This window comes from Coregonus lavaretus (assembly GCF_964263955.1).
Source record: "Coregonus lavaretus genome assembly, chromosome: 15".
Taxonomy (NCBI): Eukaryota; Metazoa; Chordata; class Actinopteri; order Salmoniformes; family Salmonidae; genus Coregonus; species Coregonus lavaretus.
This window is the reverse complement of record NC_140002.1, coordinates 42,501,662-42,526,966: the sequence shown is the minus strand read 5'-3', so window position 1 is coordinate 42,526,966 and position 25,305 is coordinate 42,501,662. Positions and strand designations below refer to the sequence as shown.

At 44.9% G+C, this 25,305-nt stretch overlaps 1 protein-coding gene across 1 annotated transcript in view; it reads right to left on the bottom strand.

The window, feature by feature from the left end:
• Positions 1–24,543, bottom strand: part of LOC311142907 (neurexin-2-like) — a gene marked incomplete at its 5' end in the record, with an annotated part of 198,989 nt that extends 174,446 nt beyond the window's left edge. Inside the window, one exon of the mRNA XM_084178625.1 lies at positions 23,823–24,543. Coding sequence (XP_084034751.1) covers positions 23,823–24,543 — 721 coding nt within the window. The remainder of the gene's footprint in view (positions 1–23,822) is intronic.
• Positions 24,544–25,305: the final 762 nt, after the last annotated feature.

The following is a 25,305-nucleotide window of genomic DNA, read 5'->3' as shown; positions in this document are numbered from 1 at the left end:
AAAGATAGGCACACTGAATACATGAAAAGATAGGCACACTGAATAAATGGAAAAGATAGGCACACTGAGTACATGGAAAAGATAGGCACACTGAATACATGGAAAAGATAGGCACACTGAATAAATGGAAAAGGCACACTGAGTAAATGGAAAATATAGGCACACTGAGTACATGGAAAAGATAGGCACACTGAATAAATGGAAAAGATAGGCACACTGAGTACATGGAAAAGATAGGCACACTGAGTACATGGAAAAGATAGGCACACTGAGTACATGGAAAAGATAGGCACACTGAGTAAATGGAAAAGGCACACTGAGTAAATGGAAAAGATAGGCACACTGAGTACATGGAAAAGATAGGCACACTGAGTAAATGGAAAAGGCACACTGAGTAAATGGAAAAGATAGGCACACTGAGTACATGGAAAAGATAGGCACACTGAGTACATGGAAAAGTTAGGCACACTGAGTACATGGAAAAGATAGGCATACTGAGTACATGGAAAAGATAGGCACACTGAGTACATGGAAAAGATAGGCACACTGAGTAAATGGAAAAGATGCGATAGATTGTGATCAAAATGAATACACCCAACAGACACAAACAAGCTAATGTTGAAGAAATCATAGAAGAGGGCCGATGATCATTTCATCTTAATTTTGCCTTGCAACTTGGAACAATAGTAAAGACTAGGGCTGGGAATTGCCAGGGACCTCACGATACGATATTATCACGATACTTAGGTGCCGATAGGATACGAATTGCGATTCTCATGATTCTATATGTATTGAGATGCGATACTGCGGTTTTATTGCGATTTGATGTTCCAAACATATTGCTCACATTATGTCTGCTGCAGAGAGACAAGAGAGAGCATGATAAAAATAGTTTAGATCAGTCAGGTACACTATATACAAAAGTATGTGGACACCCCTTCAAATTAGTGGATTCGGCTATTTCAGCCACACCCGTTGCTGACAGGTGTATAAAATCGAGCACACCGCCATGCAATCTCCATAGACAAACATTGGCAATAGAATGGCCTTACTGAAGAGCTCAGTGACTTTCAACGTGGCACCGTCATAGGATGCCACCTTTCCAACAAGTCAGTTCTTCAAATTTCTGCCCTGTTAGAGCTGCCCCGGTCAACTGTAAGTGCTGTTATTGTGAAGTGGAAACGTCTAGGAGCAACAACGGCTCAGCCGCGAAGTGGTAGGCCACACAAGCTCACAGAACAGGATTGCCGAGTGCTTATGCTCTTAACGAGTAAAAATCGTCTGTCCTCGGTTGCAACACTCACTACAGAGTTCCAAACTGCCTCTGGAAGCAACGTCAGCACAATAACTGTTCGTCGGGAGCTTCATGAAATGGGTTTCCATGGCCGAGCAGTCACACACAAGCCAAGCGTCGGCTGGAGTGGTGTAAAGCTCTCCGCCATTGCTCTCTGGAGCAGTGGAAACGTGTTCTCTGGAGTGATGAATCACGCTTCACCATCTGGTAGTCCGACGGACGAATCTGGGTTTGGCGGATGCCAGGAGAACGCTACCTGCCATAGTGCCAACTGTAAAGTTTAGTGGAGGAGGAATAATGGTCTGGGGCTGTTTTTCATGGTTCAGGCCCCTTAGTTCCAGTGAAGGGAAATCTTAAAGCTACAGCGTACAATGACATTCTAGACAATTCTGTGCTTCCAGCTTTGTGGCAACAGTTAGGGGAAGGCTCTTTCCTGTTTCAGCATGACAATGCCCCCGTGCACAAAGCGAGGTCCATACAGAAATGGTTTGTCGAGATCTGTGTGGAAGAACTTGACTGGCCTGCACAGAGCCCTGACCTCAATCCCATCGAACAACTTTGGGATTAATTGGAATGCCGACTGCGAGGCAGGCCTAATCGCCCAAATTCAGTGCCCAACCTCACTAATGCTCTTGTGGCTGAATGGAAGCAAGTCCCCACAGCAATGTTCCAACATCTAGTGGAAAGCCTTCCCAGAAGAGTGGAGGCTGTTATAGCAGCAAAGCGGGGACCAACTCCATATTAATGTCCATGATTTTGGAATGAGATGTTCGACGAGCAGGTGTCCACATACTTTTGGTCATGTAGTGTATATAAAAGTGCTGAAAACATGTTGGCTCACTATTTTAAAAGAAGATGGAGAAGAACAAGCTATAGGATGAAAAATACCCAAGTTTTTGTGCAGGAACAGCCGACTAGCGCTAGCTAACGCTACCTACAGCAACAATAATAATAATAAAAAATATCGATATAATATCGTCCAAAATATTATCGTGATATGTATAGATTTATTCCCCCTATCACTAGTAAAGGCCATGCTGGAGCCAATTTAACCTTAACAAGCTATTTCTCTGTCACTGCAAAACTCATTATGGCTACAAATCAAGAACATATCAGAGAGTTGGAGGGCAACTACAAGAGGCAAATTTAGGGTTCAAGCTAGGCCAACAGCATGTCAGACATGTTATTTATTTCTTAACATTTAAAAAGAGGAAGGGCCAATAAAGTTAACACAAACGAGGGAGAAAGGTTTAAGAGCAGTCGTTTGATTGGACGGGTGTCTCACGTCACCTACTGGAGACAACATGTGTTCCAATCTGTGACACTTGATGAGTTCAACCACATTGGAACATGTTTTGATTTGGTTAGACTCTGATCAGTGCTACATGGCACACAAATATTCATAAAACTCACCTGGTCTGAGGGGTCTGTGTATAACAACAACAAATTCCCATTGTTGGTTTTAAAAGCAGCCCTGCCATGCTACAATAAACTACTTGGAAAAATGTCATACAGGTTCATTTTCTGCAGGCAGACAAAGCCAGAATCTAATACTGAATGATCTTGAGGAAATAGGTTGCAAAAACAACGCCCAATGTGTAGACACAGATCTAGTATTCAATTCAAAGTGACTTTTGAGACACATCGAATACATCTTTCATTGAATGAGATAAATGCTATACACGTACCCATTTACGTGTTTGAGCTTGGAAAGCTTCTCTAGAGAGCTTGCTTTTTTCTCAACCAAATATCTAAGGACAAGATGGCGAGTGCCAGACAAGACATGGGTTTAAGGTGCTGTCAGAACTCAGGCTATTTTAAAAGAAATGATATAAACATCTGGTGTGAGGACAATGCTCTAAAATAATGGTGCCCCGTGTGAGGACAGGTCCCTACATATGACTAAACTGCAACATTGAAGCAACAATAGAGCACCCCAGGAAAAGTAACTGCTGCTTCAGCAATAACTAATGGGGATACTGATAAAACACTAAATACAATTCCAAATCCCTTGAAGTGGAGTGATTGTTTTATTTTGTTTTCTATCTTATTAGCCTCATAATTATGTATTCTATTGATGTTTCCTCTAGTCTATACTAAGACTGTTCTACTGTACAGATTCAATTAATAAGACTGCAGTGCCAATGATTGTCTGTGGCAGGAAACCTCTAGAACAGCAACAGTTTGTGCATACAACATCCCTGAAAAACCCAGGTCTCTACTCATGACATAAATAATACTACTCAAGAGTTTCCTACATAGCCTCCATGCCAGGAGCTCAAAAAAGGTTTTGATTGGCTCTGCCTGCAGAAGAGCAAGGTCAGCAGTGCATCAGAAAGGATAGGAAGCAAGAATGAGTTGATTTGAATGGGTGCAGAGCAGGCCTACAGATTCCCCATGTCTTTGCATCAGAGTACATGAGTGCATTCCCATTCCCTGGATTGGCTGGAAAATGATGTGTGTGTCAGAGGGAGACGTACATATGGCAGACTGATTTATGGCCCTGGCCTACTTCCCCGCTCTAGTGAGGAGCGCTGTAATTGATTCTGACGCTCCTCTTGGCTCTGGGGGTAAAAGGTATTCCAGATTCACCTGAGAGAGTTGACAAAGCCAAGGAGGCCTTGTACTGACCACGTGGTCATGTTTCTTCTTAACAGATGCGTTATCTTGGAATGGTCAAATCAAATCAAAATCAAGCTATTTATATAGCTGATTTCAGACATGAATGCAACGCAATGCACTTTGCAGGAAAAAAAACATTAAAAACAATGAAAATAAAAACAGAACTATTTAATATAACAAACATAAGAGGATAAAAAACTAAAGAATAACAATAAAAACTTGGACTAATAAAGCACCCTAAGGAAAAGCAAAGCTACAAAAGGTGTGTTTAAACTGAACAAATATATAAACGCAACATGTAAAGTGTTGGTCCCATGTTTCATGAGCTGAAATAAAAGATCCCAGAAACGTTCCATACGCACAAAAAGGTGTGGCATATCAAGAAGCTGATTAAACAGCATGATCATTACACAGGTGCACCTTGTGCTGGGAACATTAAAAGGCCACTATAAAATGTGCAGTTGTGTCACACAACACAATGTCACAGATGTTTTGAAGGAGCATGCAATTGGCATGCTGACTGTAGGAATGTCCACCAGAGCTGTTGCCAAATAATTGAATGCTAATTTATCTACAATAAGCTGCCTTCAACGTCGTTTTAGAAAATGTGGCAGTTCGTCCAACCGGCCTCACAACCGCAAACCACGAGTAACCACGCCAGCCCAAGACCTCCACATCCGGCTTCTTCACCTGCGGGATTGTCTGAGAGGGGGTGGGGGTGCTGAGGAGTATTTCTGTCTGTAATAAAGCCCTTGTGTGAGGGAAAACTAATTCTGATTGGCTGGGCCTGGCTCCCCAGTGGGTGGGCCTATGCCCTCCAAGGCCCACCCATGGCTACACCCCTGTCCAGTCATGTGAAATCCATAGATTAGGGCCTCATTTGATATTGACTGATTTCCTTACAGTACCAGTCAAAAGTTTGGATACAGCTACTCATTCCAGGGTTCTTCTTAATTTTTACTACACTTTTTTGGTTACTACATGATTCCATATGTGTTATTTCATAGTTTTGATGTCTTCACTATTATTCTACAATGTTGAAAATAGTCAAAATAAAGAAAAACTCTTGAATGAGTAGGTGTGTCCAAACCTTTGACTGGTACTGTATATGAACTGTAACTCAGTAAAATCTTTGAAATGGTTACACTGGCAGGCTATTCCAGAGGCAGAGGGCATAGTAACTAAAGGCTGCCTCTCCATGCCTCTTGGTCCTAGGTTTTGGGATCATTAAAAGGACAGTGCCAGAGGACCTGAATCTAAAATTCTAAAACTCACAGGCAGCCAGTGCAGAGACTTTAAAACCGGTGTAATGTGTGCTCTCCATCTGGTCTTAGTCAGTACCCATGCTGCAGCGTTCTGTATGTTTTGCAGTTGACCAATGGCTTTTTTGGGTAGACCAGACAGGAGAACATTACAGTAGTCAAGCCTGCTTGTAATAAAAGCCTGGATGAGTCTCTCTGTATCAGCCTGAGATAGAAATGGACGCACCTTGGCAATGTTCCTCAGATGGTAAAAAACTATTTTGGTCACATTCTAATGTGTGATTCGAAATTGAGTTCAGAATCTAAAATGACACCTAGGTTTTTACCTGGTGTTTTATCTTTATTGCTTGTGAATTAAAATGTGCAGCCAGATTCTCTCTCTGTGCTTTGGCTCCAATAATAAGTACCCCGGTGATATAGAAATTAAAATATATACAGGTTAAAAGTAATGACTAAATGTTCCACCCTTAAATATAGTTGTGAAATGTTCTTGTTTTAAGTATGATTAGTACTTTCTTAGTAGTGACTAATTATTTCACTCCGAAACTGTGTGAGAAGTGTTAGAATCTACTACCTGGTAATGTGTGAGTGTAGGACCAGTAAAGATTATGACATTGTGTTACTATTTAGCAATGTGAGTAAGAGTTAGGCCAGACAACAAAGGATAGAGTTCAGTGTGTCAAATCGGAGGGCCTGTTGTCTGGACCTATGGCAGTCTCTATGGGGGTGCCACAGGGTTCAATTCTTGGGCCGACTCTTTTCTCCGTGTATATCAATGATGTCGCTCTTGCTGCTGGTGACTCTCAGATCCACCTCTACGCAGACGACACCTTTTTGTATACATCTGGCCCTTCATTGGACACTGTGTTAACAAACCTCCAAATGAGCTTCAATGCCATACAACACTCCTTCAGTAGCCTCCAACTGCTCTTAAACACTAGTAAAACTAAATGCATGCTCTTCAATCGAACGCTGCTGGCACCCGCCCACCCGACTAGAATCACCACTCTCGACGGGTCTGACCTAGAGTATGTGGACAACTACAAATACCTAGGTGTCTGGTTAGACTGTAAACTCTCCTTCCAGACTCACATTAAGAATCTCCAATCCAAAGTTAAATCTAGAATCGGCTTCCTATTTCGCAACAAAGCCTCCTTCACTCATGCTGCCAAACATGCCCTCGTAAAACTGACTATCCTACCGATCCTTGACTTCGGCGATGTCATTTACAAAATAGCCTCCAACACTCTACTCAGCAAATTGGATGTAGTCTATCACAGTGCCATCCGTTTTGTCTCCAAAGCCCCATACACTACCCACCACTGTGACCTGTACGCTCTTGTTGGCTGGTCCTCACTACATGTTCGTCGTCAAACCCACTGGCTCCAGGCCATCTATAAATCACTGCTAGGCAAATCCCCGCCTTATCTTAGCTCATTGGTCACCATAGCAGCACCCACCCGTAGTCTGCGCTCCAGCAGGTATATCTCACTGGTCATTCCCAAAGCCAACACCTCCTTTGGCCGCCATTCCTTCCAGTTCTCTGCTGCCAATGACTGGAACGAATTGCAAAAATCTCTGAAGCTGGAGACTTATCTCCCTCACTAACTTTAAGCATCAGTTGTCAGAGCACCTTACCGATCACTGCACCTGTACACAGCCCATCTGAAATTAGCCCACCCAACTACCTCATCCCTATATTGTTATTTATTTTGCTCTTTTGCACCCCAGTATCTCTATTTGCACATAATCTCTTGCACATCTAGCATTCCAGTGTTAATACTTATTTTGCACTATAGCCTATTTATTGCCTTACCTCCATAACTTGCTACATTTGCACACACTGTATATATATTTTCTGTTGTATTTTTTGACTTAGTTTTTTTACCCCATATGTAACTCTGTGTTGTTGTTTTTATCGCACTGCTATGCTTTATCTTGGCCAGGTCACAGTTGTAAATGAGAACTTGTTCTCAACTGGCTTACCTGGTTAAATAAAGGTGAAATAAAAAATAAAAATAAAAAAACAAGGAGAACTGTCTACAGAAAACTGAGAAACCAAGATAAAGAGGCCTCCCAATTTAGGGAGGAGAGAGACTATGATAAGAACATGTGTGTGTGTGTGTGTGTATGTGTATGTGTGTGTGTGTGTATGTTTGTGTGTGTGTGTGTGTGTGTGTGAACTGATGGTCAGGAGAGCAGTTTTAAAGTGGAAAACTACAGCCCGCCTAAAGAGGGGAGGGATTTTTGTAAAATAAAAAATAAAAAATATTGTACGACCATTTTGTGGCAGAATTCTCAATGAATAAAGGCCTGACTATGCAGACCGGGACTCTGTCCGTTTCTTGATCCAAAAGCAGTACAACCTTTTGGGAGACGCACAGAGACACTGAAATAGCTAGTTAAATAATTCTCATAACACCCGGTCTAAGTACCCCGGTCTTGTCTTGATTTAGCTGGAGGAAGTTGTGAACCATCCAAGTATTCAAATAACTAATACGGTCTAATAATTTATCTGTGGAACTAAAATCCTCTGGTGACACAGAAATGTAAAGTTGTGTATCGTCTGTGTAGCAGTGAAAATCAATGCTGTGCTTTCTGATAATGGTTACAAATTCCAGAATCCCTTTTCTAAGGCACACATCTTTGCCCCTTTGCACTCTGTTGGATTTCAGCAGATAACTAAATGTATTATTTGTACATTTCTTATAAGTAATATTTCTTATGTCTTATCATCTCTTTCTCTCAGACCTTTTGGCTTGCCCAATTTTTTATTCTTGATAGAAGGATACATATTATCTGCAGCCAAAGTGTGATACCACATTGGTATTCTATGTCTCTATTTAGAAAGAAAAAGGCTGCAGTATCAGGTCACACAGAAGCCCTGTGTGAATCAAAAAACAAAGGGAAGCATGGAGGTAATGGGGGAGGGTTTTTTAAACCTGATGCAGACAGCGGATGACAGCCATGGTCATGTTATACTTTGACATGGAACCATTTGGCCCTGGGTGTATTGATCGCTCTGAGTTGAGCATACAGTCTATTGCATTAAGTTGCAATATGTTACAGTATTCTGTTCCTATGGTAGCAAATATCTAGTATCAGGTAGTCTCGCATTGCCATACCTCCAAAATCACGTCGTTGTCATGCCTCCCATTGGAGGTCTGGAGAATTTTGTATTGCAAAAACGGTTTGAATGGTCCGCTACATTTCAAGAACCCTCCCCACACACACCTGTAGAAGGGGTGATGTGTGTTATGTGCGTCACTGTTTTCCATCCGGGTAGGACACATATTGTAGAGAGAGTTGTTGCGTATGCTGGTTTTAAGTCCTAGTTTTCAAGTTATCAAGTGTGGCTGACAGTCTGCGATTTAAATGTATTATGCTGGTAAAGTCAAACGTCACAACACGTTCTAAACCACTCTGGTGACAAACACACGTTTTGCCTCGTCTCCACTCATCCTCCTGACTGCTGGCTGTGCTTTGCTACCACCCAAAAAATCTGGAAGATTAGCCATTATTTTGTTTTTGATTAGCCATTATTTTGTTTTTGTAAGGACCCAAAAACGGAGGCAGTGGGAGAACCTATTTAAGTAAGTAAATACATTTAGCTAGCTGGCTACAGTAGAACACTTTGTAGGCTAACTCAACAGCTAGCTAACTAACTTCACATACTGTTTAGCTAAGTTAATTAAATGTCATCAGCTAGCTAACTTCCTATTAGCTATCTATCTTGATGTAATCACTGTAAATTAAAAACACACAGTCTCCAAATGCATTTGTAGATAACAGCCAGCTCCAGCTGTCAGTAAAGGGAGAGTTTAGGCTGCTGGACAGGGCTGGTAATTTTGTGGACATTATGAAAGGATTATCCAGTTCCAGTCCCTAGACGGGATAACTTTGAGGACAGAGAGATAATAGCAACATAATATTCAATGCTGTCTAATTTAAGTACACTGCTCAAAAACACTAAAATAACACATCCTAGATCTGAATGAATGAAATAATCTTATTAAATACTTTTTTCTTTACATAGTTGAATGTGCTGACAACAAAATCACACAAAAATTATCAATGGAAATCAAATGTATCAACCCATGGAGGTCTGGATTTGGAGTCACCCTCAAAATTTAAGTGGAAAACCACACTACAGGCTGATCCAACTTTGATGTAATGTCCTTAAAACAAGTCAAAATGAGGCTCAGTAGTGTGTGTGGCCTCCACGTGCCTGTATGACCTCCCTACAACGCCTGGGCATGCTCTTGATGAGGTGGCGGATGGTCTCCTAAGGGATCTCCTCCCAGACCTGGACTAAAGCATCCGCCAACTCCTGGACAGTCTGTGGTGCAACGTGGCGTTGGTGGATGGAGCGAGACATGATGTCCCAGATGTGCTCAATTGGATTCAGGTCTGGGGAACGGGCGTGCCAGTCCATAGAATCAATGCCTTCCTCTTGCAGGAACTGCTGACACACTCCAGCCACATGAGGTCTAGCATTGTCTTGCATTAGGAGGAACCCAGGGCCAACCGCACCAGCATATGGTCTCACAAGGGGTCTGAGGATCTCATCTCGGTACCTAATGGCAGTCAGGCTACCTCTGGCGAGCACATGGAGGGCTGTGCGGCCCCCCCAAAGAAATGCCACCCCATACCATGACTGACCCACCGCCAAACCGGTCATGCTGGAGGATGTTGCAGGCAGCAGAACGTTCTCCACGGTGTCTCCAGACTCTGTCACGTCTGTCACATGTGCTCAGTGTGAACCTGCTTTCATCTGTGAAGAGCACAGGGCGCCAGTGGCGAATTTGCCAATCTTGGTGTTCTCTGGCAAATGCCAAACGTCCTGCACGGTGTTGGGCTGTAAGCACAACCCCCACCTGTGGACGTCGGGCCCTCATACCACCCTCATGGAGTCTGTTTCTGACCTTTTGAGCAGACACATGCACATTTGTGGCCTGCTGGAGGTCATTTTGCATGGCTCTGGCAGTGCTCCTCCTGCTCCTCTTTGCACAAAGGCGGAGGTAGCGGTCCTGCTGCTGGGTTGTTGCCCTCCTACGGCCTCCTCCACGTCTCCTGATGTACTGGCCTGTCTCCTGGTAGCGCCTCCATGCTCTGGACACTACGCTGACAGACACAGCAAACCTTCTTGCCACAGCTCGCATTGATGTGCCATCCTGGATGAGCTGCACTACCGGAGCCACTTGTGTGGGTTGTAGACTCCGTCTCATGCTACCACTAGAGTGAAAGCACCGCCAGCATTTAAAAGTGACCAAAACATCAGCCAGGAAGCATAGGAACTGAGAAGTGGTCTGTGGTCACCACCTGCAAAACCAGTCCTTTATTGGGGGTGTCTTGCTAATTGCCTATAGTTTCCACCTGTTGTCTATTCCATTTGCACAACAGCATGTGACATTTATTGTCAATCAGTGTTGCTTCCTAAGTGGACAGTTTGATTTCACAGAAGTGTGATTGACTTGGAGTTACATTGTGTTATTTAAGTGTTCCCTTTATTTCTTTGAGCAGTGTATAATGAAGCCTATTTCTTTGTGACGTTTCCGGTCCTCAGATATGGAATCCTGTGAAAGCCTGTTTGCAGATGAAGGGAGAGGTCCCAAAGAATGTCCCAAGAGACTATATATATCCTATATGCCATGGGTTATATGTGTAGGCCTACCTATGTTATCAAATGTTGGTATACAAAAATACAGTTAAACATCACACACAATGTATAAACCAATTACAATTGGAGTAGGCCAACCCTGCTGGAGGTCTGCTGGGTGTGCAGGGTTCTGTTTAAGCCCAGCAATAACACACCGGATTCAACTTATCAAACCTAATGAGTTGATAATCAAGTGTGCTATTGCTGGGCTGGAACAGAAGTCTGCTCACCCAGTAGATCAGGGATGGAGCAAGGTTGGCCAGCACTGGTATGGAGTTTTTCTGGTTCACCTGAAATGCTGCTTTAGTATTAATAGCCTACTTGTTACTAATCAATAATATATTGTTGTTTAGACTAAGGTGTCTAATCTTTACATACGAGTTAGCTTTTTGTATATTTTGAAGTGATGTAGTGTTGATTCTTTGAAGGGAAGTGTTTAAACTTGTTTTAATTGTTAAACTGTTATTGAAAAATTAACTAGTGTCAATATTGATTCATCACAATCCTGCAATAAAGAGGGGAAGGGCTCTGTCTCTAATGTGTCTGTGTTGTATTCTCAAATGAACATTTCCTTTTTGTCTAGTTGTAAGATCTACAATCTGTTTTATTTGATTGTCACTCTCTCAGTATATCAGCTATGTGAATCCATTTTGCTGCTCATCATATGACATGCATCCCCAATGCAGCCATAGGCCTACAGTATGATGGCATTACTGGCCTTCTGGGCATCTGTTGTTTACATGTTGAGCTATATGTTTTCTATTTATAATGATACCAATAGATACATTACCAGTAAATGATACAGTTCGTTCAGAAAGTTTTCAGACAACAACGATAGTGTGACAGGGTAGGAACCACCATTTTGGTCAGTGTTTCCCAGGAACAGCTCAGAAAGTATAGAAACACACATTTGTTCTCCTCAGGCAAGAGCTTTGTACCTGAAGGATCTACAGTGCCTTCAGAAAGTATTCCAACCCCTTGACTTTTTCCACATTTAGTTGTGTTACAGCCTGCATTTAAAATGGATTAAATTGAGATTTTGTGTCACTGGCCTACACACAATACCCCATAATGTCAAAGTGGAATTATGTTTTTAGGTATTTTTAGAAATTATACTGAACAAAAATAAAACACAATATGCAACAATTTTACTGACTTTACTGAGTTACAGTTCATATAAGGAAATCAGTCAATTTAAATGAATTCCTTAGGCCCTAATATATGGATTTCACATGACTGGGCAGGGGCACAGCCATGGGTGGACCTGGGAGGGCATATGCCCACCCACTTGGGAGCCAGGCCCACCCGCTGGGGAGCCAGGTCAGACGATCCCGCAGGTAAAGAAGCCGGATGTGGAGGTCCTGGGCTAGCGTGGTTACACGTGGTCTGCGGTTGAGAGGCCGGTTGGACGTACTGCCAAATTCTCTAAAACGACGTTGGAGGCGGCTTAAGGTAGAGAAATTAACCTTAAATTATCTGGAAACAGCTCTGGTGGATATTCCTGCAGTCAGCATGCCAATTGCACACTCCCTCAAAACTTGAGACATCTGTGGCATTGTGTGACAAAACCGCACATTTTAGAGTGGCCTTGAATTGTTGTAAGGGCAATTTCTGTTAAACCTTACTGATGCTTGTGTACTAGAATATCTTTCCTTAAGCCTAGTTGCTTAGGTATTAAGGTTGAGATTGTTAAAGAAACTAGATCATATGAGATTGAATTGTGCGTGCATTAGTACAGTGCCTGTTTTAACTGTTTTGTGTGCGGAGCGTAAGAACCTAATTAGGGAAGTATGTCCCCATGATGTCTGGGCACACAGCCAAGAGCTGACAGGTGGGACCTATGGTTTCCTGCTAGTCAGAGGGGAAATAATTGGTCCCTCTTAATCTACTGAAAACAGAGCAAAGTGTTAAATCCTGCGCACCAGTGAAACAGCTGGTTTCCTGGCTAGGGCCTGTTGCTGGGCGAAAGGTTCATGCTTGTGTATGTGTATGTGTGTGAAACCCCTTCATCATCTAGGCAGACAGTGAAATGCGCTCGCTCGCCCGGTTTGGGGAACCATTCATCTACTTTAGAGGAACTGTGTCTGGAGAGATTTCCTGTTGCTTTGACACCTATTGTCCTCACTAGAAGACTAGAATGACCAGCAGTTGCTACAGAATGAGACAACCTTTTCCACAGTTAGTCTGTACCTTGTACTCCAGTTTCGTCTCGTCTCATCATGTGTTTTGTACATACTTGCATGAGACAGCTTGACTATATAAGGCTTCTGTACTCCCTTGTGTCATTTGAGCTCTCGGCCGTACACCTCAGAGTGCATGACTGACCAGCTCCATTATTGCAATTCTTATTGAATAAAAGTTTGATTATTTGAAGAAAAACAAAAGTCTCTCCTTATTGGTTAGAATTCCATGACATTGTCCCCAGCACAAAGTGCACCTGTTTAATAAGCTTCTTGATATGCCACACCTGTCAGGTGGATGGATTATCTTGGCAAAGGAGAAATGTTCACTAACATGGATGTAAACTAATTTGTGCACATAATTTGAGAGAAATAAGCTTTTTGTGCGTATGGAACATTTCTGGGATCTTTTATTTTAGCTCATGAAACATGGGACCAACATGTTGCGTTTATATTTTTGCTCAGTATAATTACAAATGAAAAGCTGAAATGTCTTGAGTCAATAAGTATTCAACCCCTTTGTTATGGCAAGCCTAAATAAGTTTCTTAACAAGTCACATAATAAGTGTGCAATAATAGTGTTTAACATAATTTTTTTATGGCTACCTCATCTCTGTACCCCACACATACAATTATCTGTAAGGTCCCTCAGTCAAGCAGAATTTCAAACACAGATTCAACCACAAAGACCAGGGAGGTTTTCCAATGCCTCACAAAGAAGGGCACCTACTGGTAGATGGGTAAAAACAAACAAAAAAGCAGACATTGAATATCCCTTTGAGCATGGTTGTCACGGTTTCGGCCGAGGCGGCCCCTTCTCCTTGTTCGGGCAGGCTTCGGCGGTCGTCGTCTCCGGAGTACTAGCTGCCACCGTTCGATGTTTCTTGTTTGATTGGTTTTGTCTGTTTGTCACACCTGTTCGTTGTTTAGTTTCATTAGGCACCCTATTTAGTTCCCTTGTGTTAGGTCAGGGGTTGTGTGTAATTGTTCTGCTGTCGTGTGGTTGTTTGTCCTCTGTATTTTGTTCTCTCTCTCGTTTTCGGGTTGTATTAGAGAGACCTGCACTTTGTGCATACTTACTTTGACTGTCTAGTGTGCGTTTGTTTTCGCCTGTGGCCTGTTGCCGGGTTTGGCGTGCACTAAGGACTTCACTAAAGAGCTTTGGATTTATATCTCTGTGTCCTGCGTGTGATTCCACATCCCACTACACTCCACTCCTGACAGAATTACACACCATCTGATGGAATCAGCAGGAGCACCCGCACCCACCGAGATCATGGAGGAGCGCCTTCGTGGTCAAGAAGATCGGATCAACCAAATCGGGCACGCCCTGGACCGAGTGATGAACACCCTCCATCGATGGGAGACCAGCGGGGTACCCACACCCCCACCTACCGCACCATCACCATTGGTCAGCCCGCCCGTCCAACTACCGGAACCCAGTGGGATTCGGCTCTCGCTCCCGAGGGCGTACGACGGCACCGCTGCCGGGTGTCAGGGGTTCCTGTTACAAGTGGAACTCTACCTTGCCACCGTACACCCGGCGCCCTCGGGACACGAGAGCGTTTCCGCCCTCATCTCCTGTCTTACCGGCAAGGCGTTGGAGTGGGCCAACGCCGAATGGAGGAGAATAGACGCCGCCACTATCACCTATGCGGAGTTCTCCCGCCGCTTCCGTGCGGTCTTCGACCATCCACCAGAGGGGAAGGCGGCGGGGGAGCGTCTATTCTACCTCCGGCAGGGGATGAGGAGCGCTCAAGAGTTTGCGCTGGAGTTCCGGACTCTAGCGGCAGATGCAGGGTGGAATGAGCGGGCCCTCATAGACCACTTTCGTTGCAGCCTCAGGGAGGACGTCCGCAGAGAGTTGGCGTGCAGGGATACTACACTCTCATTTGACCAGTTGGTGGACATGGCCATTCGGCTGGACACCCTGCTCGCTAACCGCGGACGTCCCAGGTGGGGGTCGCCCATTCCACCCTCCAGCGCCTCCGAGCCGAGCCCGATGGAGCTCGGAGGTGCTGGCGCTAGAGGAGGGAGAAGAAGGAGCCCAAGGGGGGCCGTCCCCTGCACCAACTGTGGCCGTGGAGGGCACACCGCGGCTAGGTGCTGGGGAGGGTCCCCTGGTGGAGGAGACGGCAGACCACACATTGGGGAGTCCTCCCAGGTGAGTAGGCGCCCCACTTACCCAGAGCTTTCTGTACACATAACCATACCTGTTTGTTTTCCACAGGTTGCACCTCGTTCCCAGCATAAGGCGCTAGTAGATTCAGGCGCAGCTGGGAATTTTGTAGATCGTAAATTCTGTGTTGAGTTAGGGATTCCCCTCCTTCCGGTTGATAATCCTTTCCCTGTACATGCCCTAGATAGTCGTCCGTTAGGATCTGGGTTGATTAGGGAGGTCACAGCGCCACTTAGGATGAAGACGCAGGGGGGTCATGAGGAGACGATTCAACTCTATCTGATCGACTCTCCTGGGTATCCGGTGGTACTGGGGCTTCCCTGGTTGATTACCCATGATCCTACGATTTCGTGGCGAGAGAAGGCTCTTAAAGGGTGGTCTGCTCAATGTGAGGGGCTATGTCTGGGTGTTTCCGTAGGGGCGACCTCGGTGGAGAGTCCGAACCAGATGGCCGCACTGCACATTCCACCTGAGTATGAGGATTTGGCACTCGTGTTTAGCAAGACTAGAGCGGCACGGTTGCCGCCTCATAGACAGGGGGATTGTGCGATAGACCTCCAGGCAGGAGCTGCGCTCCCGCGGAGCCATGTGTATCCTTTGTCACAGGAGGAGAGGAGGGCAATGGAGACATACATTGCCGAGTCTCTGAGACAGGGATACATACGGCCCTCCACTTCTCCCGCGTCCTCAAGCTTCTTTTTTGTGAAGAAAAAGGATGGAGGTTTGCGTCCGTGTATTGATTACCGCGGTCTCAATCAGGTGACTGTGAAATATAGTTATCCATTCCCGCTGATTGCGACTATGACGGAGTCATTACACGGGGCACGGTTCTTCACAAAATTGGACCTCAGGAGCGCATATAACTTGGTGCGCATTAGAGAGGGCGATGAGTGGAAGACAGCATTTAGTACTACCTCCGGTCATTACGAGTATCTCGTCATGCCATACGGGTTAATGAATGCTCCATCAGTCTTCCAATCTTTTGTAGATGAGATTTTCCGGGACATGCAGGCACAGGGAGTAGTGGTGTACATAGACCATATTCTGGTGTACAGTTCTACTCGTGCCGAGCATGTAGCCCTGGTGCGCAGGGTATTGAGGAGATTGTTGGAGCATGACCTGTATGTCAAAGCCGAGAAATGTCTGTTCTTCCAGGAGTCGGTCTCCTTTTTGGGTTATCAGTTGTCTGCGTCAGGGGTGAGGATGGAGGTTGACCGTGTGTCAGCCGTGCGTAATTGGCAAACCCCAACCACGGTTAAAGAGGTGCAGCAGTTCTTGGGTTTTGCGAATTACTACCGGAGGTTTATCCGGGGTTTTGGACAGGTGGCAGCTCCCATAACGTCCCTTCTGAAGGGGGGTCTGGTGCGCTTGCGGTGGTCAGCTGAGGCGGACAGGGCTTTTGGGAGACTGAAGTACCTGTTTGCCTCGGCTCCAGTGCTGGCGCACCCGGATCCCACTTTACCATTCCAAGTGGAGGTGGACGTGTCGGAAGCCGGTATCGGGGCTGTTCTTTCACAACGGTCCGGCACACCACCTAAACTCCGCCCCTGTGCCTTTTATTCTAAGAAGCTCAGTCCGGCGGAGCGGAATTATGACGTAGGGGACAGCGAGCTGTTAGCCGTGGTACAGGCCCTAAAGGTGTGGAGGCATTGGCTTGAGGGGGCTCAACACCCTTTTCTCATTCTGACTGACCACCGTAACCTGGAGTACATTCGGGCAGCTAGGAGACTGAATCCTCGCCAGGCTCGATGGACTATGTTTCTCGCCCGGTTTGTGTTTAAGATCACTTACATCCCTGGGTCCCAGAACGGGAAGGCAGATGCCCTGTCTCGGCAGTATGACACGGAGGAGAGGTGCGTGGAGCCCACTCCCATACTACCTGAGTCTTGTCTGGTTGCACCGGTGGTATGGGAGGTCGATGCGGAGATCGAGCGGGCATTACGCACCGACCCTAGCCCTCCACAGTGTCCGGTGGGTCGGACGTACGTCCCGCTCGAGGTCCGGGATCGGCTTATTTATTGGGCTCACACGTCACCCTCCTCTGGACATCCAGGTATTGGCCGGACAGTGCACTGCCTTAGTACAAAGTACTGGTGGCCAACGTTAGCCAGGGATGTGAGGATTTATGTCTCCTCCTACTCAGTGTGTGCCCAGTGTAAGGCGCCCAGACACTTGCCCAGGGGTAAATTACAACCCCTGCCCGTTCCACAACGACCCTGGTCTCACCTCTCGGTGGATTTTGTTACCGACCTTCCCTCCTCACAGGGGAATACCACCATCCTGGTCGTTGTGGATCGGTTCTCGAAGGCCTGTCGTCTCCTTCCCATGCCGGGTCTTCCTACTGCCCTACAGACCGCTGAGGCTCTATTTACTCACGTCTTCCGGCATTACGGGGTACCCGAGGATATAGTGTCTGATCGAGGCCCCCAGTTTACCTCCAGAGTCTGGAGAGCGTTTATGGAACGGTTGGGGGTTTCGGTGAGCCTTACCTCGGGTTACCACCCGGAGAGTAATGGGCAGGTCGAACGTGTCAACCAGGATGTGGGTAGGTTTCTGAGGTCATATTGTCAGGGCCGGCCGGAGGAGTGGGCGAGATATGTGCCCTGGGCCGAGATGGCACAGAACTCTCTCCGCCACTCCTCCACTAAACTAACCCCTTTCCAGTGTGTGTTAGGGTACCAGCCGGTTCTGGCACCTTGGCATGAGAGCCAGATTGAGGCCCCTGCTGTGGATGAGTGGGTGCGGCGCTCGGAGGAGACGTGGAACGCTGCACACGTCCATCTGCAGCGAGCCATCCGTCGACAGAAGACGAGCGCCGACCTCCACCGCAGTGAGGGGCCAGTGTACGCACCTGGAGATCGAGTCTGGCTCTCAACCAGAAACCTGCCCCTCCGCCTGCCCTGCCGGAAGCTGGGTCGGCGGTTTGTGGGGCCTTTTAAAGTCCTGAGGAGATTGAACGAGGTGTGTTACAGGTTACAACTGCCCATTGATTACAAAAATATTAACCCCTCGTTCCATGTGTCTCTCCTCAGGCCGGTGGTAGCTGGTCCACTCCAGGACTTTGAGATAGAGGAGACTCCTCCGCCCCCGTTGGACATCGAGGGGGCTCCGGCGTACACTGTTCGGGCCATCTTAGATTCGAGACGCCGGATGGGGGGTCTCCAATATCTCGTGGAGTGGGAGGGGTACGGCCCGGAGGAGCGGTGCTGGGTGCCGAGGAGGGACATCCTGGACCCGTCTCTTCTGACCGAATTCCATCGTGGTCATCCTATGCGCCCTGCTCCGCGTCCTCCTGGTCGTCCCCGAGGCCGGGGGCGGCGCACGGCTGGAGCCGCGCGTCAAGGGGGGGGTACTGTCACGGTTTCGGCCGAGGCGGCCCCTTCTCCTTGTTCGGGCAGGCTTCGGCGGTCGTCGTCTCCGGAGTACTAGCTGTCACCGTTCGATGTTTCTTGTTTGATTGGTTTTGTCTGTTTGTCACACCTGTTCGTTGTTTAGTTTCATTAGGCACCCTATTTAGTTCCCTTGTGTTAGGTCAGGGGTTGTGTGTAATTGTTCTGCTGTCGTGTGGTTGTTTGTCCTCTGTATTTTGTTCTCTCTCTCGTTTTCGGGTTGTATTAGAGAGACCTGCACTTTGTGCATACTTACTTTGACTGTCTAGTGTGCGTTTGTTTTCGCCTGTGGCCTGTTGCCGGGTTTGGCGTGCACTAAGGACTTCACTAAAGAGCTTTGGATTTATATCTCTGTGTCCTGCGTGTGATTCCACATCCCACTACACTCCACTCCTGACAATGGTGAAGTTATGAATTACACTGGATGGTGTATCAATACATCCAGTCACTACAAAGATACATAACTCAGTTGCCATACAGGAAGGAAACCGCGCAGCGATTTCACCATGAGGACAATGGTGCCTTTAAAACAGTTACAGAGTTTAATAGCTGTGATAGGAGAAAACTGAGGATGGATAAACAACATTGTAGTTACTCCACAATTCTAACCTAAATGACATAGTGAAAAGAAGGACGCATGTACAGAATAAAAAATATTCCAAAAACATGCATCCTGTTTGCAATAAGGCACTAAAGTAAAGAAGTGAACTTTATATCCTGAATATAAAGCAATATATTTGGGGCAAATCCAACAGAACACATCACTTAGCACCACTCTTCACATTTTCAAGCATGGTGGTGGCTGCATCATGTTATGGGTATGTTTGTCATCGGCAAGGACTACGGAGGTTTTTAGGATGAAAAGAAACGGAATAGAGCTTAGCACAAGCAAAATCCTAGAGGAAAACCTGGTTCAGTCTGCTTTCCAACAGACACTGGGAGACAAATTCACCTTTCAGTAGGACAATAACGTAAAATACAAGGCCAAATATACACTGGAGTTGCTTACCAAGAAAACATTGAATGTTCCTGAGTGGCCTAGTTAACGTTTGCCTTAAATCGGCTTGAAAGTCTATGGCATGATTTGAAAATGGCTGTGTAGCAATGAACAACAACCAATTTGACAGAGCTTGAATAATCCATGTGTGCAAAGCTGTTAGAGACTTACCCAGAAAGACTCGTAGCTGTAATCGCTACCAAAGGTGATTCTAACATGTATTGACTCAGGGGTGTGAATACTTATGTACATTAGATATTTCTGTATTTCATTTTCAATACATTTGCAAACATTTCTTAAAATATGTTTTCACTTTGTCAGTATTGTGTGCAGATGGGTGAGATTTTTTTCTTGTATTGAATCCATTTTGAATTCAGGCTGTAACACAACATAATCTGGAATAAGTCAAGGGGTATGAATACATTCTAAAGGCACTGTATGAGGCAAACCATTTCCAGATTTTGTACATGCCTTTTAAGTGCTGACATATAAAATGGTTTAGTGCAAATCCAACCCTTGTAATATTGGTACAGTATGCAGATAAGGAGATGACAATTAGGCTACAGGAGATGAGCATTACAGGTAACATGTTATTTTATTTTATTCATTTCAGCAATGTTGCTTGCAAAAAGGTTGCAGTTGTTCCCATAGATAGACAGTACATGGTTGCTCTAGGTACAGTTGAAGTCGGAAGTTTACATACATTTAGGTTGGAGTCATTAAAACTCGTTTTTCAACCACTCCACACATTTCTTGTTAACAAACTATAGTTTTGGCAAGTCGATTAGGACATCTACTTTGTGCATGACAAGTAATTTTTCCAACAATTGTTTACAGACAGATTATTTCACTTATAATTCACTGTATCAGTATGGGGGAAAAAATGTAGGCACTCACTAACTGTAAGTCGCTTTGGATAAGAGCGTCTGCTAAATGACTAAAATGTAAAATCTAATGTATCACAATTCTAGTGGGTCAGAGGTTTACATACACTAAGTTGACTGTGCTTTTAAACAGCTTTGGAAAATTACAGAAAATGATGTCATGGCTTTAGAAGCTTCTGATAGGCTAATTGACATCATTTGAGTGAATTGGAGGTGTACCTGTGGATGTATTTCAAGGCCTACCTTCAAACTCAGTGCCTCTTTGCTTGACATCATGGGAAAATGAAAAGAAATCAGTCAAAAATTTTTTGTAGACCTCCACACGTCTGGTTCATACTTTGGAGCAATTTCCAAACGCCTGAAGGTACCACGTTCATCTGTACAAACAATAGTACGCAAGCATAAACACCATGGGACCAGGCAGCCGTCATACCGCTCAGGAAGGAGACGCGTTCTGTCTCCTAGAGATGAACGTACTTTGGTGCAAATCACTTCCAGAACAACAGCAAAGGACGTGAAGATGCTGGAGGAAACAGGTACAAAATTATATATATCCACAGTAAAACGAGTCCTATATCGACATATCCTGAAAGGCCGCTCAGGACATACCCTGAAAGGCTGCTCAGCAAGGAAGAAGCCACTGCTCCAAAACCGACATAAAAAAGCCAGACTACGGTTTGCAACTGCACATGGGGACAAAGATCATACTTTTTGGAGAAATGTCCTCTGGTCTGATGAAACAAAAATAGAACTGTTTGGCCATAATGACCATTGTTATGTTTGGAGGAAAAAGGGGGTTGCTTGCAAGCCTAAGAACACCATCCCAACTGTGAAGCACGGGGGTGGCAGCATCATGCTGTGGGGGTGATTTGCTGCAGGAGGGACTGGTGCACTTCACAAAATAGATGGCATCATGAGGAAGGAAAATTATGTTGATATATTGAAGCACCATCTCAAGACATCAGTCAGGAAGTTAAAGCTTGGTCGCAAATGGGTCTTCCAAATGGACAATGACCCCAAGCATACTTCCAAAGTTGTGGCAAAATGGCTTAAGGACAACAAAGTCAAGGTATTGGAGTGGCCATCACAAAGCCCTGACCTCAACCCTATAGAAAATGTGTGGGCAGAACTGAAAAAGCGTGTGCGAGCAAGGAGGCCTACAAACCTGACTCAGTTACACCAGCTCTGTCAGGAGGAATGGGCCAAAATTCACCCAACTTATTGTGGGAAGCTTGTGGAAGGCTACCCAAAACGTTTGACCCAAGTTAAACAATTTAAAGGCAATGCTACCAAATATTAATTGAGTGTATGTAAACTTCTGACCCACTGGGAATGTGATGAAATAAATAAAAGCTTAATAAATCATTCTCCCTACTATTATTCTGACATTTCATATTCTCAAAATAAAGTGGTGATCCTAACTAACCTAAGACAGGGAATTTTTACTAGGATTAAATGTCAGGAATTGTGAAAAACTGAGTTTTAATGTATTTGGCTAAGGTGTATGTAAACTTCCGACTTCAATGGTATAACTGACCCTGGATAAGCTAGCGACTGGGCTAACACAGCTAACCTTTTAGGTCAATAATATGCTGTTTTTATTAACATTTTGTTGGCTTTATAATTGTGAGAGAAATTTAACTAGCTATAGCTAGCTAGTTATACTTAGGTAATTTACAAGGTTAGCTGACTTTTCTCAAAATGAACCTCATTGTGGCTAGTTACTTATTGTCTCTCATGCTAGCCTTTACAGCCAAATATCACTTCAGAAACGTCAAAATGTATTGATATGGCCAGCATTGTAGACCATTTCTCGCCTAGGACCCTTTAAAATCAGTTTTATATTTTGCCAAATTCCGTTTTCTCCGTTTTGTTTTTCCAGGTTTCTGTTCTCAAATTTTTTCAGGTTTTCACTCTCAAAATCACACTTTTTTTTAAATTAGAAAAACAACTCAATTGGATGTTCTAACTCCACAACAATGCTTTAATCAGGAGACCACAACATTTTAGGCATTTAGATTTTTGGGTGTAGTTACCCTTTAATTCCAGTGTGCACCTAGGGTGTTTTTGTACCACACATGATAGTAATTTAAGTCACTCTGGATAAGAGCGTCTGCTAAATGACTAAAATGTAATAGTAGAGTTTGCAAAACAAATACCCACTGGATTGATGCAAATAGGCTACTTTGTAGTTAACATTTAATTGAGAAGGTTTTTGGGAAAGCCTTTCCATCTACCAGAAGATTTTTCTTTAGCATCACTGCTAACGGTTACACAAAGTGGTAGCTGCGCACAACACACATTCACACACATGGAGAATTCTTGTTGCCTCTTCAGAAAGTTGCAGGAAATACGAATCATTGATGCATTCTGTTGTCTTATGATAAAGTTGGGCAAATTACTTAATTTTCAATACATTTAGTTGATTCCCTACTAAGTTCAATACATTTTATAATATTGTCGAATTCCGTTTTATTGTCTGGATTCCGTGATTCTGTCCGCATTCTCCGTATCACAGATTTTATAAGGCCCTACTCCCCTCCTGCTGCAGCTTTAGCTCATCTCGAAATAACAGTAAAGTACTGTGAAAACCAGCATGCTGCAAACGTTCTAAAATGTTTTGCCACCAGTGCTTGTTTTGTTGACATATTTTGTCCTCACGCACTGTTGCTCCTACGGCACTAATCTGGTGAGCACCTTTGGAGCTCTGTCCAAGCAAGGCATTTTATGATTTCTGCCATGGATCTTCCCCAGGCTTCGCATTTTAAGGAAGTCTGGTTCAAGACAAGGTTAAGTATCAGGTAACAGAATGCTTTTAGAATTATGAATGTTAAAGCCAGGATAAACACAGAAACCAAAACAACATACAGTAAAACATTTAAATTTCCTCTCAAGACAAGCAAACGTTTTACTTCTATGAAAACATTCCCTTATACTCTGTAGGTGACATTTACTAGCGTGATGTTGCTACAATATATGTGAGTGGAGCAGTAGAACAAGATTAGCTTATTTCCCTTTAGCCATGAAACAAGTGAGTTACGTGGGCCTAACTAAACTCAGAGAAAATGTAATCATAATCAACAGGCTATCCAACCATCTCAGCCAAACCCCCTAAGCATTCAGAGACAGCACGTCAAGCTGTGCTAAAATGTAGATCAGCACAACTCTCCCTCGAATAATTAAGGAAAATGTATGTCTGTTCAGATAATGGCTCAGAATTACAAGTAAACCCTAAAGGAATCCCTCAAAAACCATCATTTAACTTCACAAAGCAATCACTTTTACTGCTAAGGCATTCAAATGGGAAAACAGGCCCTTTCCATGAACAAATTCAGCTCATTGAATATTTGGCTCACCTTCATGGCAGTAGCTTCCCTTGTAGCCAGTGTTGGTGCAGTCACAGAGGACCTCTCCCTGGTGGATGGAGCAGAGGCCTCTGTTGCTACAGGGGTTCTGTTTAATACACAGGTATTCCAAATCATTCTGAACACTTTGGCCATCCAGGAGCACTGGGAGGGTTTCCCCCAGCTTCAGGTTGGCGATCAGGCCCTGGAAGGGTGGCTCATATTTGACGGTGCTGGACGTGAGGGCAGATAGGCGCACATCTGGCGAGATGCCGCCTACGTAAAGGTCACTGGCCACCACCATCTCACTCCTCTTGGACTTGACTTTGGCCACCTTCTCCTCGTTGTCCACCACCAGGCTGGTCTCTCTGTAGTTGCGGGTGAGCAGCACGCGGTGCCAGCGCTGGTCGTTGACGTGGGTCTCCGTGTGCAGGGAGGCAGGCTCTGCGCAGTGGATGGTGAAGCGCAGATGCAGCCGGCCATCTGTGATCAGTAGCTCCAGGAAGTCACAGTTCCCTCCATCGTCCAGGTAGAGCACCAGGGCCTTGCTGATGTTGGTCTTCAGAGTGAAGCTCAGCTCACCTGTGACCTTGGCCTCCCAGCGGCCGTACCGTGCCCACTGGCCAGGGACTCCCTCGTACTCCAAGGCCGTGGCCATGACTGTCAACAACAGCCCAGTCAATAGCAGGGGCCACACAGCCCGACCTTCACGTTGCCCCTTGCTGCTTATCATCTTCCCCTTCTGGCCCTAATCCCTCCAACTAGGTCTCGTTGCTTTTAATCCACCACCGCTGAGAGAGGCAGAAATGATCTCCAGTCTACACTGTTGTTGTGTTTTCCCTAAAGTTTACAGAAATAATATGATTCCAATGCGTCTCTTTAGCTTTGCCTCTCTATCCTGATTATCTTCTTAGCCTCTCCATTGAGTTGAAAAACTGGGAATAAAATCCCAAAAATGGTCAGTTATTATACAGAGAACAGGCTACAGAAAATGTTTTGGGGACATGATAGAATCCATATGTTTAGGAATCTAGGAACTAGCACATACTGTAGCCTACGTTTAGGAGTCCAGGAACTAGCACATACTGTAGCCTACATTTAGGAGTCCAGGAACTAGCACATAATGTAGCCTACGTTTAGGAGTCCAGGAACTAGCACATAATGTAGCCTACGTTTAGGAGTCCAGGAACTAGCACATACTGTAGCCTACGTTTAGGAGTCCAGGAACTAGCACATACTGTAGCCTACGTTTAGGAGTCCAGGAACTACCACATTTACAAAAACAAGTGAAGATTGCTGCAGAATGTTGAAGTGAGCTGGTTTGGGTAATGGGTCACAAACAGGACAAACAACAAAACTAATTCAAGGCTATCTGTTCCTCTTCCCCTTCCTTATCAACCAAATATCCTGGCAGCAGTCCAGTCCAGTCTGGTCTCCAGGAGTTAGCTAGGCACAGAGCCAAGCAGAAACAGGTGCAGGCCCCATCTTCGTTAGT